The sequence below is a fragment of the Triturus cristatus genome, chromosome 6 (genome assembly GCF_964204655.1).
Source record: "Triturus cristatus chromosome 6, aTriCri1.1, whole genome shotgun sequence".
NCBI classification, from domain to species: domain Eukaryota; kingdom Metazoa; phylum Chordata; class Amphibia; order Caudata; family Salamandridae; genus Triturus; species Triturus cristatus.
The window spans coordinates 622,541,909-622,560,356 of NC_140589.1; the positions used below are offsets into that span (position 1 = coordinate 622,541,909).

Genomic DNA, 18,448 nt, shown 5'->3' on the forward strand with positions numbered 1-18,448 from the left:
GTTTAGATACCAAGTTCGTCCATTCTGCAACTGTACACTGGTTGTCTTCTCAGTAAGTTCACAGACAGAACAACCACCACATGGGTAGTGCCCAGGGGGAATAGATGTACTTGTCGCTTGTGATTGAGGCCTTGTATGGACAAGTCTGTCTTTAAGGTTCTGAGCTCTCTTAAAAGCAAAACGAGGTGCAGGCATTTTGTACTCGCTAGTAGATAGCAGCGACCAATGTTTCCTAATGGCCTGGCGAATCTTCGTCGCAAGGGGGTCAAAGGTAAGCACTATAGGTAGACACTCAGCTGTTTCCCTTGAGCTCCTTTCCAACAAGGCTTCACGTGGGGTGTTCTGAGCCCTCTTGCGAGCTCTGTTGACAATTTTTCTCGGGTAAGCCCTTTGCACCAATTTCTCAGTGAGACCCTCAGACTGTTGCAAAAAATCGGCAGTAGAAGAACAGTTTCTGCGGTAACGCAGAAACTGTCCTACCGGGAGATTGTCCCTCAATGCTCTGGGGTGAAATGATTGATAATGCAAGAGAGAGTTTTTATTTGTGGGTTCCTGATGAACAGTCGAGGTTAACTTATCACCACTCACAATAATATCCAGGTCCAAGTACGTAACTTTCTCGGTGCTCATACTCCATGTGAACTTGAGGCACTCATCACGGTTATTAAGCCATTCCAAGAACTCACACAGATGGCTCCGAGTACCAGTCCATATGCACAAAACATCATCAATATACCGCTTCCAGAGGCTGATATGCCCCTGGAAGGGATTAGATGGATGGTATAGATGATGCTCTTCAAACTGGCCCACATAAATGCAGGCCAGACTAGGTGCAAAGGTAGCACCCATAGAAGTCCCAGATGTCTGTAGGAACATGTCATCCTTATAGGCAAAATAATTGCGGGTTAATGCCACCTCTATGCATTGCATAACAAAGGATTGGGGAGTGTCGTAAAACCAATCCTGACCCTTTCAGGTCCCTCACTTCTTCCTGACTCTGGTCTTTCCAATACGGGCTCTGTGCGTGAAGAATGGGAGAAATTGAGCTTCACTAAAAAGAAGCAAGTGAGAGTGGCTTTGCACGGGGCGTTGATGACTGAATACTACCGAGCTGGTGCAGCCCCCTCGAGCTTGCTGGTGAGGATTGAACCCAGGATCTTTCTAGAGGACAAACAATTTAGGATCGACTGGAGTTTTATCGCAAATAAATGTACAAGAGATTGGCTGATCCTGATTATTCAGACAGCCAAACGACTGAGCGAGGAACTCCTAAAAGAGATTCTTGAATTAGAAGAGAATATAAAAGCAGATTCTAGCATCACAGATGCTAAGGAACAGCTGCAGAGGATTCAAGAAGATCTCAGTGAATATAAAAACTACATGATCAATCAAAAGATTAAGGGGCTAAAGAGAAATCTAGAAAGATATTCACACGAGTGGGCGTTCCCCTATACGGAAGACAAGTACTATCAGCAGGATAGTGAACAGGCACCACAGAATAGGTTTCAGAGGGGAGGTCGAGTACAAGCTAGGCGCACCCCTCAAAACTGGACGTTCGACAACACCTCTAGTGAGGAGGAAGAGGGGACATCGGCCCCTGAACCAGGGAGGGTAAGATTCAACCCACAGGTGCAATCCAATCAGGACCTGGGTGGTTTATTACGTTCTTTTTTAGTCCAAAGCCAGAGAGGAAACAGAGGGGGTGGCCCGAGGGGTCGAGGTCGAGGACGTCAGAATCCGCCCCAGACATGGCAATCATTCTCCCCCCGTGTAACCAGGAGCAGGGGCAGAATGCCTATATAAACAACATCGTAGTCAATTTGTCAGATCACCAGTTAACAGCTGAAGAACTGAGAGTGCTCAATAAGGGTCTGGGATATGTTCCAACTCCCCGGCATGATTCTTTTAAGTGCAGAATGGAGGTGCAGGAGGCAATGAGGAAGATCAAACTTAAAAAGTTTTTTGCACAGAAAGACTCGGACCCTCCCTCAATGTTCACTACTAACTTACATCGACCTTCTCACTTCTGCCCCCCCCAGTCATGCAGTAGGTCCTGAAGTTATTGTTTTCGAAAGAAAGGTTTTGGATGAGATTAGGTTGCTTGAAGAAACAGAACAAAGAAATGTATTCAGCAACATGACTAAGAACGACTGACATGCTTTGACATCTCTGCAAAAAAATTCATTTCTCACAATAAAATCGGCTGATAAGGGTGGGGCCATTGTCCTTATGAACACCTTGGACTATGAGAGAGAGGTTCGTAGGCTTCTTGATGATAGAAAGAACTATCAACCCCTGACTAGGGATCCCTCTACTGAGCTGTTGGGTATTATCACCACTATGGTAGGACAAGCCAGAGAAAAGAACTGGATCACTAGCAAGGAAGCGGACTTTCTAGTCAATACAAAACCTAGGATTCCGGCATTTTACATCTTGCCGAAAATCCATAAGACACAACGTCCCCCCCCAGGGCGCCCCATAGTGTCGGGGATTTCCTCGGTGCTTGAACCATTATCCCAATTTGCTGATTTCTTCCTTAGAGAATCAGTATTGAAACAATTGTCTTACGTCCAGGACACTACGGACATCTTGAATATCATTCAAGATTTACAATTTGATGCATTGCAACAGATACTTGTAACGATCGATATTGAGTCGTTGTATACAAGTATCCCCCAAGACGCAACGCTGGTGGCAGCAGCACGCGCTCTTGGGGGTCAGGATTGGTTTTACGACACTCCCCAATCCTTTGTTATGCAATGCATAGAGGTGGCATTAACCCGCAATTATTTTGCCTATAAGGATGACATGTTCCTACAGACATCTGGGACTTCTATGGGTGCTACCTTTGCACCTAGTCTGGCCTGCATTTATGTGGGCCAGTTTGAAGAGCATCATCTATACCATCCATCTAATCCCTTCCAGGGGCATATCAGCCTCTGGAAGCGGTATATTGATGATGTTTTGTGCATATGGACTGGTACTCGGAGCCATCTGTGTGAGTTCTTGGAATGGCTTAATAACCGTGATGAGTGCCTCAAGTTCACATGGAGTATGAGCACCGAGAAAGTTACGTACTTGGACTTGGATATTATTGTGAGTGGTGATAAGTTAACCTCGACTGTTCATCAGAAACCCACAAATAAAAACTCTCTCTTGCATTATCAATCATTTCACCCCAGAGCATTGAGGGACAATCTCCCGGTAGGACAGTTTCTGCGTTACCGCAGAAACTGTTCTTCGACTGCCGATTTTTTGCAACAGTCTGAGGGTCTCACTGAGAAATTGGTGCAAAGGGCTTACCCGAGAAAAATTGTCAACAGAGCTCGCAAGAGGGCTCAGAACACCCCATGTGAAGCCTTGTTGGAAAGGAGCTCAAGGGAAACAGCTGAGTGTCTACCTATAGTGCTTACCTTTGACCCCCTTGCGACGAAGATTCGCCAGGCCATTAGGAAACATTGGTCGCTGCTATCTACTAGCGAGTACAAAATGCCTGCACCTCGTTTTGCTTTTAAGAGAGCTCAGAACCTTAAAGACAGACTTGTCCATACAAGGCCTCAATCACAAGCGACAAGTACATCTATTCCCCCTGGGCACTACCCATGTGGTGGTTGTTCTGTCTGTGAACTTACTGAGAAGACAACCAGTGTACAGTTGCAGAATGGACGAACTTGGTATCTAAACAAGTTCAGTAATTGCAACTCATCTAACATCATTTACAGGCTAACTTGCCCATGTGGTCTTCACTACATTGGCCTCACCACAAGAAAAATTAAAGTGAGGATACAAGAGCATCTCAGCACCATTAAGAATGGCAAATTGACTACGAAGTTGGTTCAGCATTACAAAGATCATCAGCACAACTGCAAAGCCTTGAAATGGGTGGTGTTAGAAAAAGTGATGGGTAATGTGAACCAGATTGAGAATATACTTGCGTTGAAAGAGGCTCGTTGGATTTACTCAGAAAAGGCTGATCAGATTGGCCTTAATGATCAGATCGAATGGAATAAGATCTCCAGACAATGAGAGCATTCGAAAAACAGTATTTGATGCCCTGACAGTTTGGGCACATATATTAAATGCTTCGTTCCTCATATTATTCTGATTAACATGTTTCCGTTTGGCATGACAAATTTTGAGCGATTGCCCTAATCATGTATGGAACAATTGTGCTGTGCGTCTGCTTTTTGTATTCTCTCACCTGTTTATGGATTATTTTAAAATATTAAATATCCACCTTTGAATAGAATTATGATGACAGTCACCCAGTGCTAGTAATGACAAACGCTAAATATATGCCAGTATAATGCAGATACCAGTGATTCTGGCCTTTACTCAGTCAAGCCTGGCCACTATAAGATGGCCGCCGTGTAGGTCCTTGAGGAAAGCGCCGCTGTAGCGACCCGGAAGAGTAGTACTGATTCGGAAGTGCTCGAGACGCGCTGCCGGCTTAAAATCTCGGCCGCGTACCCCGCCTAGTTGATCCTGGAACGAGTTACGGCGCCACCTAAGGAACCTTACGGTGAGACCGGTCGAGTCCGGAATAGCATTTGTTTTGCCATTTGTAAACAGTAAGCAATAGAAACGTTGAAAGCCCGGGGTTGTAATTTTATCCATTTTGAAACAGGGTGATAGAGAAACACCACGAATGGCTAGCAGACAGTAACTAGATATCTTGGCGAATTAGTTTTTTTTTTAAAAACTGATGTACGCTGGGTGCCTATAGACCCTCTGAATCATATTAGCTCTCGTGGACATTGCCTTTACCCAATTTGAATGTGATGGTGGGGTTGAGAGAGGATAGCACTGGAGACATTATCCCCTTTTTGCTGATTATGAGTGCTAAGAGTTAGCTTTTATTAGGATCAAGGTGTGGGGACTTCTCAATGTTTATCAGAATTGTTTGTTCCTCATATTTGTTTCAACAGATGAAGGTTTAAGCAACACATAAACAACGGATGTGCATTTTACTAGGACAAGGAGAGCAACCTACAGTGCTCCTCCAAACACAAACAACGTGAGAGCTGGTATATGGGCCCTTGGCTCTCACTAGGTAATTCACATTGATAATTCCTTTATACTGTTCTTTTTGTAAGGATATCAGTCTCTAAGTCTTTATGTGGGGTGTAATTGGTTCCTTCATGTTTTCGTCAACCTTACATGTGTTTTTATGTTGTCTGCATATGTGCAGTTATTTTTGTTTTCAAATAGATTAAATCCAGGGAAGCGATTGCAGTTCCTTGACGCCCTGATGAATTTGCCGCAAAGATAAGTAGGCAATGAAACATGTTGGCCATTCATAAATGTGGTTATATAACATGACCGTGTTTTTAACCTTGGGATGACTCACAGAGCGGAATAAAATATTAGGAATTATATACGTGGGTCATACCTAATCTTATCTGTAAGACCACACGGGTCTTCCCCTCCTTTTCCTCCTTTTTTGGTTTTGGGCTGCCTAAATAAAACCTCCCCGGGTTTTTTCACACATTATTTTTTCACATCATTATTTTCATGAGAAAGACATCGATGATGAGAAACTCGTGAGCACACTGGCGAGAACCTGCCAGCAGCTCCTCTGGTGTTGCACACGTGAGATGCTTTCTCATTCTCCACACTTTTTCTTGCTTATGTTCTGGGTGGAATAATTTTCACATGTTCGGTTGCTTTTCTCAATGTTTGTATTTGGTAAATATTAAGTGTTCTGGCACAAGGGATGTTACTGATAGTTCATGACAAGAACTACTGTCAAGGGTATAACAGATGTTTATATTACCCTTCTAATAATCCCATTTAATTGAAAGAAGTGCTTTGATACTACCAGGTCTTGTATTTTGTACTTTTATAAACCTGCCTGTTTGAACGAGCTTGCACATGTCGATGGCCAACCAGTAAAAGACTTAGGCTCCATCCCGCTTAATACACTGAGGAACTTGCTTAGGTTTTGCACAGGTTTTAAACGTATCACATTTTTTTTTTATATATGAGCCTCATATTTCTGTCTACACGAGCTACTTGGAGGGACAGAACAACTAGACACTTGGAGGGACAGAACAATTAGACTGGTTAATCAAATAGCCATATCATCCTCCTCGCCACAAGTATCTGACCAAGAGCCACTCGAATAAGGAACCAATCCGAGATTACACTATTACTTTTCTGTTTAAAGCTTTACTTATTTCTGATAAGGAAGGTAGTTGCTTTAAGCACTAGCAGCTTCATGGTTTTAACTCTCTAAATCTACTCTTGAAAATCAACTATTTTTATCGTGTTTTATGTTTTATTGTGAAAAATGATTGTTATGGTTTTAATTAACTAGACAATACATTTTGATACTGATACTGCTTATAGAATATATATTTAGTGGGGAAATGTGCTTAAATACCATTCCATAATTTAAGAACATCACAGGATTTTGTGTTGCAGCATACCCTTCACAAGGCTGCAAAGCGCTTTGATTTGCATTGGGTTTAATTGTATGGCTTGGATGATTATGAGTACCATTTTTCTTCTCAGACATCAGCATCTGCAGACTTCTGCTTTGATAATCGGGGCAATTCTAGCTGCCAATGAAAGTGTGAGGCACAAGGTGTGATGGGATGGTCTGTACATAGTGTATAGATATTCTAGAGGAAAGACCAATATTGGAGAAACCGTGCTAACAATTAACCAACCTGACTAGAGCTTTAACTTCATGGCCTTATGACTTGGAAAACCCTTTTATTTCACAAAATATTTATTCCTGGTTATTTAGACAAACAGGAGCCTCTAAATCCTCGCAATGATGGGAGCACACTCTGTTTTTGTGGTCTTATTTATGTGGCAATGATGCACTTAAGAGGGATATTTTATCTCTCTATATCCTGAAATGGCCATATCATTCCTTTGTTTTAATAGTTATCGAATAGGTGATTAAGACTGGGTGGACTAGTTTGAATGATGTTTAAATTGACACGTTTCTATTCATTTATTGACATTTTTTGTTATTGTGGTACTGAAGTAGATTCGTTATACTGTTATATGTTTTTGTTTCACATCAAAATTAAACTATTTATAAATTGAAGCGCATTAGCGAATTCTGTTCTTTATTTCTCGTTCCTTAGTTGATGATTGGATAACTTCAGTTTATTGTTCTGTTTCTAGAGATACTTTGATAAGTAAAAATTACAATCATGAGCCTGGCAGTCCCTTGCTTGGTGTGAAACTTTTGGATGTTGGCTGCGGTGGAGGAGTGTTAAGTGAGGTGAGCAATAATAAAGTATGTTTTGGTTAATTATATGAAATGAGCACGCTTGCAAAAGAAGTTGGTAATTAAAGACTCATTATTTAGCATACACTCATATTACCAAATGATACTAAATCTTTCTTTCCTCAGATCCATGCTAGAGTAAACTTTTCCTGCTCCCTGTCAAGTCAGGTTGCGCTAGTTCTTGCTTTGCTACTTGCGTTATGTAGGTAGAGCGCTCTCCATTTCTCCAGTGCTAAGTGTGACATTTTCAAACACTAGTGGCACAAAAGCAGCCCCATGTTGCACCAAGTGAAGTATGTGTGGCTGATCCTCTTGAAGAGAATTGTTGTGAAGAATGTAGTCTAGACAGCCCCCCACTAGATAGTTTTTAAAAATATGTGACTAAGTTGTGTTTTTACTGATAATTTTCTTTTTTTTGTCAAAAAGTGTTATAGGCAGCTCTTAAATATTTAAGTGCTTAAGGGTCTGCCACAGTGCAGAATTATTTCCATGCGTCTGTATATTTTATATTTAACAGTCAGAAAGTTGTGAGCCCAAGACATACACTGGATGTGGAGAAGGCAAACATTTTTGCTAGTTTTGCATTATTTAGATATTCCAGGATGCCACCAATAGTATGGTGTACAGTGTCAAAAATGCTGTTCAAATACTGCAAATTGCTTCTCAATGTGTCAACTTATTTTTCGGTGTCTTGTCCCTTGCCACATTGCTATGCTTGATTTCTTATTGGCCACTAGAAATTGCATGTACGTTTACATATTACCATGTCAGTTTCTTATTTCCACAGTCAAGCAGTCTTGCCATGTCAGGTTTTACCCGTGTCAGGTTTTACATTGCTCTCAGAAAATTACCATATTTTTTTCACACTGCAACGCTAGTTCCCTTATGACCAGTCATGTTAAACACATATTGCATGAGCTGTCTCCCTGCCTTTCCCCAATACCAATTGCTATCTGACCTGTTTACAGGTGTTCACGAACTCCACTCTTTGTTTGGTTTGTATTTAGTGGGTGTGCCAAGTCAAAATTGACAGTGCCAAGACCAGAACGCCATCTGATTCCACTCGCATTCATCACTACCTGTGCCAGGATCTTGGGGACAGGCCCCACCTTCCATGTTCAGGTGCTCACTTCTTTAGTCTTAGCTGGAAGGAACCTTCCTATCGAATGAGCTCAGTGTTCGCCTTGCTGTGTGCTCAATCCATAAAACTTAGAATCATGTAAATTTTTTTAAAAGACCTATCAAAACTTAGTTTTAGAGCCATCATGGACATCCAATCGGAAAACAGCCACTAGGCTTTTCCTCTTGTTAAATGACATTCTGAAGACCTCACATATGCTTATGGTAATCATTCTTTGGAGAATTCTTGGCTCATCTGATGAGAATATCTCCGTAACCAAATTTTTAAAGGGTTCAGAAATATCCATTCTGTGCAGTTGAATGTCCCTTCAGATTTGGTCTGACTAAACCTGGTGTATGGTTCAGGTTGTCAATTTTGTGTATTATGGACATAATTCTGAGGATATGGTCCGAGGACTATTATTTATTCAAGTTTAGTGACTTAAATTGCCCACTGTAAGAAGTCCAACTGTCTGAAGCTGTATACTGACGAGACTGATATTTGTGAAGAGCACTTGGCATGTGAGGGGAAATTTTGGTGTCATTTTGGCATATGGGCTGCGATAAAGGGAATAATAACCCCTGTTCTTCCTCTCCTGGGTGGCAGAGAGACTGGTGCCTAGGGGTTTGACCTGATGCCAGTACAGGCCTATTTTCCACACTGTTCCTTTTTTAGACACAATTCCGAGGTGTCTACTGGGTTTTCTGCCTCTTGGGACATGAAGATAGGCCTGAACACCCCTAAAGGGGCACAAAGACTGTCTGGTGCCAGTGGTGGCAGCTACAGTATTGTGTCCGGAATGGCAAGCCCTGCACCCTATTCTGTTCTTCACTTTTTCCCCTGATGTTCTCCTGGGCTTTCTGACCCTTCCCTGCCCTTTTCATCCCCGTCTCCCAGAAGGTAAATATGGGGTAAACGATTCAATCGGGCCAACCAGGGAGTCCGTAAGCCCACCATACTACCTGTAAAATAAGTGAGAGAAGGAATGGGCTAGGGCACCTTTGCATTGGGCCCCACCTCCACACCAGACAGTATTTATGCCCTCTGGGGGAGTGGGAATGGGGATGGGGGGATCGCCGATTACCCATCTCTTCCAGCCTATATGCCAAAACTAAAGCCCAAAGGAATCCCAATGTCTCTCTCTTGCCACTGGGACTTGCTGCAGAATTTGACCTCTTAATCAGCCGGCACCCAGGGAATCCCACCGACCCGAGGCCTTTCTGAAATTTAGAGACCCAGGGAGGTGAAGCTTGCATGGGTCCCAGCGTATTTTCCTACCCAGAACGCCCTGCAAACGTCAAAAATATACCTAAAACACTAATTTTGCTCTCTTTTAGCACAGGGGATGGCTGCAGCCTTTCAGCCCAGGATTGGCTTTTACCCAGGGAACTCTACCAACCCTGGGCATTTCTGAATACTAGCGGCCCAGGGTTTCAGAGTGGTGTGGCTTGAATAGATCCCAGCATGTCTGCCCTGTGATCATCAAAGTATCGGTCAAAAACACATTTTTCCTCTGTATTTATGTGACTGAAATCTCTGGCACTTCCATCAGGTCTTGCTGCTCTGCATTCTTGCACTTTTCCCAGTGAAACAAAGTATCCTATGTGTGGGTGGGCCTAACATATGTCATAAGTCTGGACCAAAACGTTTAACTATGTAAAGACCACATTAGCACTAAAATTACTTCACATAGTCCAAGTTTTAATTGGTTACTGCTTTTATTGGGAGAAGTGTTGGAACACTGGGTGGTAGGACTTTTGTAAACTCCAGCCGATTGCAGAACTTTCTTTCATAGTAACCTGAGAAATGTCTGTGATATTGACCGAACATTTGACATTTCCTAGGCCTTATGGGTAACAGTAGTGGAATCCACGCAGGCCACACCAGAGTGCCATGGGTATCTAGTTTTAAGAAACATCTGGGTTTGGTAGGTTTCCCTCGATGCTGGCCAACCCTGGGCCCAAGTACTGCAGCTACAAACATTCCTAGAAATTGAAATTCCAAAGAAAAATCCTGATGTTGCCATGGTGCATTTTGGCGCTTTTCCTGTCTTGAGTGATAAACCTATTCACACAAGTGAGGTACCGCTTTTATTGGGAGTAATGTGGGATTACCCGATAGTAGAATATTTCTTACCATCAAGTGAATTTCTCTACAGTTTTGGATTAAAAATGCAAGTTAGTATGCAAAAAAAGAACACATTTAGCAAAATACCCTCTAAATCACGCTGTATAATGGCTAAGTCTAAATTCAGGGTCATACCAATAACCATTATTCTTAACCTCATAGTCTTGGGCACATAAAAAAAATCATGCCTTTCCTTTCTTCTTTGATTTCGTTTACGTTATGAATTGATGTGTTGGTAGTATCTTGCTGCAGCTTTGTTGATAACTGTTTATCGCTTGTTTTTGGACAACCAACAAGCACTATTACGTTTTCAGGTTGGTCATTAAGGCAAAAATTTACAGATGTAAATATTGTCAACTATTTCTATTTTTCCTACTTAAGTTGATTAGTTATTGATTTTGGGAAACCTTGAGCAATCTATACAAATGATGCCTTGCTGAGTTTGAAATGTTTACTTCTAAGAAATGAAACCTTTCTGGGTCCACATGTGTTTCACACCTCTTTCCCCCACAAATTGCAAGTATACAGAAACCGAAAAAATAGTAAATATTGACGGTCACTTATAAAATTGCAAAAACTGTTACAATTTGTTTTGTTGATGCCATTTTTAGAAAAAAAGCACATTTTTGCAAAACCCCAAACTTTTGCCACATTTTCTCTTTTCACCGTTTCCTCTAGAAACTACTAGAAACCCTAAGTGCAAATAGAATCTCTAGTGTATAGGAAAAAACGGACGCAAATTTGACCCGAATATCTTTTGTGGTAAAAAAGTTATGAAGGGTAACGAGCCAACTGCTCGAAGAACCAAAAAACGGGCTCAGCTCGTTGGAGGTTGTGGGGGGTGAGCACTTAAGGGGTTATATTTGATAACAGCACCATTTTTATTTGAAAGCATAGTAATGGCAGGAGTGTGGTATGAAGAACACTATATTTTTAAAACATCGTTATTATCTATTATAATATGGCTGCCCCATGGAACTGGAACTATCACTCTCCTATGTTTCCCCAGCAGCCCCACTTTGGGTTTCTGCATTTAGGCCTACTTTGGATGTGGAATTGGTGCCAACCTTGATGTGTTCAAACCGCTCACCCTTATGTGCCCCTCCCACCATTTCTCTAAAGGTGTACCAACCGGATTGCTCTGGGCCCATGGTGATACTTGGTGATGTAAAATGTTGTGGGCAGGTTCACTCTCAAGGTGTTCAGCACACCTACCAGTGATTTGCTTTTGATGGGAATACCTAGGGGAGCGCACTGCCCCATTTTGAACTTTTGCAGGATTCAGTTCATGCTATTTTTCTTATATCATACAACTGGGCTTTTGTACTTCTGTACTAATCACGGACATCTGTCACATATCCAAAATTACCGGTCCCACGCCAAAAGATTTTGTGCATGAACACTGAAGCTTTGAGTTGAGACATTGTAAAGCTTAGTACCTCATTTCACATGACCTAATGTAAAAATGTGTGTGGTCATACTCCGTGTTCTGGATAAACTGAAAATGATGTGTAATGTATATTGGACTAAGGTGGATGTCATGATGAAGCTTTAAGAATATGTCCAGGGTGAAGTATTGCAACATCTCTACATTCTTGCTCTTCTGCGGTTCACGTCTGCATGGTGGCTGTTGGATTTGAGAACAGAACAGTTGGGCTCTCGAGAATGCTTGGAGAGGCAACTGGAGATGGGTAGGCTTGATGTTGCCGCAGTTTAAAGTTTGGTATTTTAGGCATAATGGAAAGAAAGGAGGATTTTATGTTGCATGCTGGTCATCTACCTGAGGTTCACTTTTGCAACTTCACAATATAAGCGCGACTCCTCATTAGCTTGTGTTTGTTTTGATGGGAAACAGCCTTTACAACAAGGTTTTTACCACGCTGTACCTTTACCATGCATTGTTTTACCACGCATGTTTTTAGAACTCATATTGTTTTACAACGTATGCCTTTAAGGTAAGTTCAGGAGTGTGGGGGACTCTCTCCACAAATACATTGTTTGTATAAACAATGTGTGGTAAAGGCATACATTGTGAAAGCATATGCGATCAAAAAAAATGCGGGGTAAAAAATGCGTGGTAAGGGCATGCAGAATATTTCCCTGCATTGTTCCGTCATACAACCGTTTTACCTCGCACAGTATTTGTCCTGTCGGACATATTCTAGAAGGCTTTTATCCTTGGAAACAATTACTTCGTCAAAAGGGTATCGAATCAGAAATGTAACCCTGTACGTTTAATCCTGTGTTTGACATTTTAGGAATTCTGAATTAATAATCTAATAATCTGTGCAACACATAGAATTTCAGAGTACTAATTCACATGTCTTTATTTAAATTTATTTTTTGAATTTCCATGGCAAAACATGTTTTCTGCTGAGAAACCTCTTCACCTACACCCCCCCAATTGAATAAGGTGCTGGTCCTTACTGGTTCCACCCTGTAAACGAGAAGCGCCCTTAAAGGACATAAATTAATCTTAAACAGTCAGATGGAATGATCTACAAGTGCAGCTTTATATTTGTAATCCACAAAACATTAAATTAGGCGTGCAAATTGATTTGCTTCCCAAAATGGTGTAGCTTTATGTGGGAGTAATCTGCTACAATGGGAGGGGCTTGAGCGTTCTAGATTGGGAATGCCTTTTGAAATAAGTGAACTCCTACAAACTATTGCGTTTGAGTATTTACAAAGATTTGCAAGGCACTTTCCCATCCTGCAAGCGATTGCCTAGTTACACGTTTTAAGGAGAAGTGTAAACCTCTATTTAGCGTAGAAACAGCCTTTTTTCATCCTCAAAATTAGGTAGCTAGGTAGGGTGTAGGGAAAGAGGTTTATTTTGCTGAAAAAATATTCTCTCAGCGGTGAAATAAAATTTACATTTGGAAGTGTCCACGTATGTGAATTTTCCTATGAACGGCCGCTGCCTGTTTCCCAGCAGTGCGCATGTACATTTTTATATTTCTGAAATTTTTTTAAATGTATTCGATACATAGGTGTTTCAACCCTCTCCTCCTCTCTCCTGCAAACAGTATTTGAGGATAGGCCCACATACTCTTTGTGAAGATGGAAATTACACCAAAACGGCAGAATTTCCACATTCGCAAATACACAGATCATGGAAAAATCCAGTAATCCCAATTCTGTGAATGCTTCAAGATGAGAAGAAGACCCTAAGCTAACTTTGGTTTGCTTTTCACAGAGCATGGAAGGAAACCCTCACCTTACTACACTTTACATATTTTAAAAAATGGTCAAGCACAAGGTTTGACAACGTGTTTACCCTGTTTGTTTGTATCCAAATGGTAAAGTTCCAATGCGTACCATTTCTGTCTGATGCTACATTTTATAAAGTATGGTTGCTTGCCAATGGTATTATTAGCAGGACCTTATTGCATTTAGATTCGAATTGTGGTGGACTCCTAGCAGCTGTGTTCTTGCATAAGTAACGTGCTTTCCTTTCACGCAGGCTTTAACCGCGCTTTTTGTCATTAGCCTCTTGGCAGGTTAGGTGCTGCAGTTACCGGAATTGATCCGTTGGGGAACAACATTAGAACAGCAGAACTGCATAAATCGTTCGAGCCAGACCTCGACAGGCGCATCCAGTACAAAGCCTGCCTGCTGGAGGACATGGAGGATGAGGCTACGGAAATGTATGATGCAGTCGTGGCATCCGAAGTCGTGGAGCATGTTGGTGACCTAGAATCTTTCATAAAGTGCTGCTATAACGTTTTAAAAGTAAGAACTTATAGAATGGTAGGGGTAGCATGTGGAGGAGATTTGTAAAAGATGCACGCTAGGCCTAAAGCATCTAGGCATGTGCTTGGTTGTACTGTGACGCCTGCAGAGTTGCCTGGTTTTGCAGTTGGTTCAGGTTGCACCAGTGGCAAAGCCATTCCAGTCAAAGATCAGCCATGTTAACACTTGTTCATGAGTGCTAATCAAATGGGGGCCCTGGTCTCGCTGCAATATTGCTCCTTGCTGCACTCTGGCCGTGGTCCTTGGTAAATCCGGTCCTTTGTAATTTGCCTGTTTATTGACCTAATTCATTCAAAGCCAACCCACAGTGTTCAAAAGTCGTTTTTTAATACTTTGGTGTCTAGCTGGTGAATGAAGTATTTCTAGATTTGAAAGGAAAAAACAATTCTTGATTTGGCCCGGGTGTCTTTTCTCTTTCATGTTAAGAAGATCAGTTTTGGGCTTGAGTAACGGTACCTTCCCAAGCGGTGTTTAAAACATGATATTTTCATCCACTTAAATTTAATTTCAAAATAATATCCTTACTACGTTGATTCTTAGAATATTGACCGTGTAAAAAGATTTAACATTTGTTTCTTGTTTAGACTAGGGCATACCCATGCCACTCCGCTTGTTCTTATAACGTCTCCCTCCCTGATGGGTTGTTATCCAAGGGCTCTTTGTGCACCTACTATCTGGTGTGCCTCTCCTTCCTAAACCTGCAGTTTAATTTCATTTCCAATTAAATAGCCCCTCCCCGACTTGCTTGAAAGAGAGGTTCTATGGCCAGGAGAATTGGAATGAAAGTGGTAGTGGCATAAAGTATGTTGGCGTATTACTAGCAATCCTACTATGGAGTTGTTTTTTAGGTCTCACCTGAGCCAACGAATACGCTGCCCTGGCGAGACATTTAGTAGCTGCTTTTAAAAGTACTACCTTGCCGGCCACCAGCTTGCTATTACGCGCACAAGAGCGTGCGCGACTTGCACAGCTGGCATTTGGCTTATTTGATCGCACGCGTGAATGACCTCCCCTACCCCCTCCCTTCTCCGACTCCCTTCTTGTTAGCTTCATGCATCGGTGCACAGCTGGCATTTGAATTCTTAGATCGCACGTGTGAATGCCCTCCCCTATCCCCTCCCACTCCCTCCTCGTCCGCTTCAGCGCACGCTTGTTTTCTCCTCCCATTCCTCTACTACCTTCTTCAACATCGCTGATATATTTCCTGACCACCGTTTCCCCTTTCTGCTTTTCCTCTGTTGCCCTCACCCAGCTGTGCTGTCCCCTCACCACATATTATTCCCCCCTTTCAATTGTCCTTGCTTTCTCCACTGACACACAGTAACGTTTTCTTTTGCCCGGTACCCTCACCTCTTCCTCCATCCTGTACCCTGCAAGTGATTTCAGACCTCGCAAAAGTAGACCGCCCCAGATACCTCAGGAAAATTCCCGCACCGCACGTCGCTCTTAAAATGACGCAAAAGGCAGAAGCTTAGACGTCCCCTACTGACAACGAAAACACATATACGTCATCTATTAACCACGCCCCGCGGAGGTCTTCCTGATGTGGCATATACCGGATAGCGGCTGGTCGTCGACGTCACTTCCAGTGAAATCGTTCAACCAATGTTTAAACACAAAAGAAAAGACGATGTGTGGCCACCTGAATAAAGTAGCGACTAAGGCTTGCGTGCAGAGTGAAAAGTCTTGCGACTATTAAGCTCTTGCGACCTTATTAAGGTCATGAGAGTGCCTAATAGTTGGGATTACGAAGAGAACGGCAATTTAAAACAAATTACTACTGAAAGGATACATTTCCCTGTCCAGAAAATTACAAGATCATCTCTGCATGGTCTCTAACTTGCGTTTATGGTGATATCTGCTAGGGCAGCATTGACACCTATGTAGCCAGGCATGTGGCACGGTAAAGCGTTTATAACCCTGGAGAAATCTCTGAAGCGCTTTCCAGGCATGTAGCACGCATGGGTAGTATTTATTTATGCGTTTTTATATAGCGCGTACTCGGGGCTTTAAGTGGGATGAAAAAACTGGAGGGTCCCTCAAAGGGGCGTGGCCACGTAATTAAGGGCGTGGCTTAAAACCACTTAAACTAAAAAACTTGTGCTTAGCATAGTGTGCCGCCCGACTTGTATTTTGTTGTTTCTGTCATTGCATCTAGATATATCATACAATAAGTAAGATCATACCTACAAGTCAGGACTATTGGCTTTGTCAATGGTTGTTAGTTGCATTAGATAAATAAGCAGCAACTATGGCTTGTTGTATATAATATTGAAAAAGCTTCCAGTTAGAGCCCTGGTGACACCAGGACAGTGTTGTTGCTCCCGAGTTTCAAAAAGAGAAGGGAAATCCAGAGAGAAAATAACTCTCTTTAAAGGATTTCCCTTCACCTACAGCGCTCACCTGGCATGATGTCATGCCGTAACTTATCCACTAGTGAGAAGTGAGCAGTGTGAGCACGCCGCATAGCCAATAGGTCTCGCCCTTGGGACCTTATAAGTGTTTAACCATGCAACAGTTAATGTTGTTGCACCAAGGATATTGTGCTGCATAACTAAATACTAAATAAGGTCCCAAAAGTGAGACCTATTGGCTATGCCAAGGCTTGTTTTTTTTGTAACCGGTTCGATGAAACATCAAACTATGTTATAGTGTGGATTTTTTGTTTTTCACAAACGCATACCACATGTTACCGTGCATTCATCCTAATGTACTGGAATTGAAAATATGACAGTTAACAGAAAACACGGCCACATTTTATTTTATTAAATGACAGTTTAGAAACTGAATAGTGGAAACAGCACGCTAAAAACAAAAACGTGACATATGGTGTGGTGTGTGATTAAGTATAAAGCTTCTGAAATGGCGGACATGACCCGGGATAACCGTGAACCATCATAACTCTACCTTTGACCATATTTCCAAGTGCACTCTATGCAGGCCATAATGCAGCCTAGCAGGCGTGCCGCGTTGTAGTTAGGCTCACGTGCACAAAGCAATGTCATTTCACTAACGATATCCACGTGAGCACCCACAACCAACAGAGACCCCTAGATGGCGCCTCTAGTCATTTCATTTAGATGAATCTGCGCAATGTAGCTTTAGAGCACAGTTGACCTCGCAGCCTTCGTAGGAACAGAACAGTCCTGACCTTTGGCAGCATTTTTTGCAGTACCGGAGAGCAAATGCTGGTCTGACTAAAATTCATGCCTGCCAACCCCTTCAACTGTGGTGCCAGGTTACAGTATTTTTGTTAGCCAGTATGCCTCGCAAGTATGCGAAGCTGATGAGCAGACCCTCCCAAGGAGAGTAGTGACAGCCCCCCCTCACCGCGCCATCAGGAAAATGTTAAACTCATTGTGATATTTTGTGCTTTCTAGCCCCATTTGTTAGTCAAGATCAAAAAGTCATAGATGTGTTTCTGCAGAAACACTCTGCAACTGAGAAAACGTGCTTTGCAAGAGCTCTACTATGTGTCCGTTTTGGGATAGTAGTGTGTTATGGAAATGTCGTGGCCCTCAGATCGCAGGTGGCTCCTTGCCAGCCTCCCCTTAGTGTGCTAGCTAAGTGAGCCTCCGGGCAACTGTGTTCACTCTTCAGTAAATGCAACTGCAGCCCAGTTTTTAGGTCGAGCCGGGGCAGGGCGTGCGCTGCTCTGCGAGCAATGCTGTATTGGACTATGGAATAGAATCCCCGCCCACTCTCCCCCCATATTTGTCATTGGCTTGTGTCATGTCCTTCCTAAATGCTGGCTTCTGAATCCTTATTAGGCTTGTTAGTCCCTCCTTAGTACCGCCTTGTCTTCATTAGTAACCTCCATTGAGAACTGGCCCTTTTACTTCGGTTGTTACATGACTGTCTTTTTCAGTCTCTAAGCACTATTTTCTTTAATGCATTTATCTTACTGCAGGAGGGTCTCTCGTACGTAATTGTGACCACCAGCTTGTTTATTTAAATCGTCGCAAACGGGGATCTCTTCAGGGCCATGGAAGACCGAAGGGGGCAACTCAGCGATGCCTTCAAGCATTTGCAATGCACTAGGTCTCGCAATTGCGAGAGTTTAAGCTATTTGCATTGTAAACCAAAACATAAATAAAAGGCATTGTCATTTACAATGACAGTAGCTTAAACTTGGGTAAATGCGAGACCTATTGCATTGCAGATGCTTGTTTTTCTTTATATGCAGCTTGTCACAG

The 18,448-nt window shown here is 42.4% G+C and overlaps 1 protein-coding gene across 1 annotated transcript in view; it reads left to right on the forward strand.

The window, feature by feature from the left end:
• Positions 1-18,448, forward strand: part of COQ3 (coenzyme Q3, methyltransferase) — a 171,009-nt gene that overhangs the window by 114,847 nt on the left and 37,714 nt on the right. The window contains exons 4-5 of the mRNA XM_085611120.1: positions 7,144-7,243; positions 13,989-14,231. Coding sequence (XP_085467246.1) covers positions 7,144-7,243; positions 13,989-14,231 — 343 coding nt within the window. The remainder of the gene's footprint in view (positions 1-7,143; positions 7,244-13,988; positions 14,232-18,448) is intronic.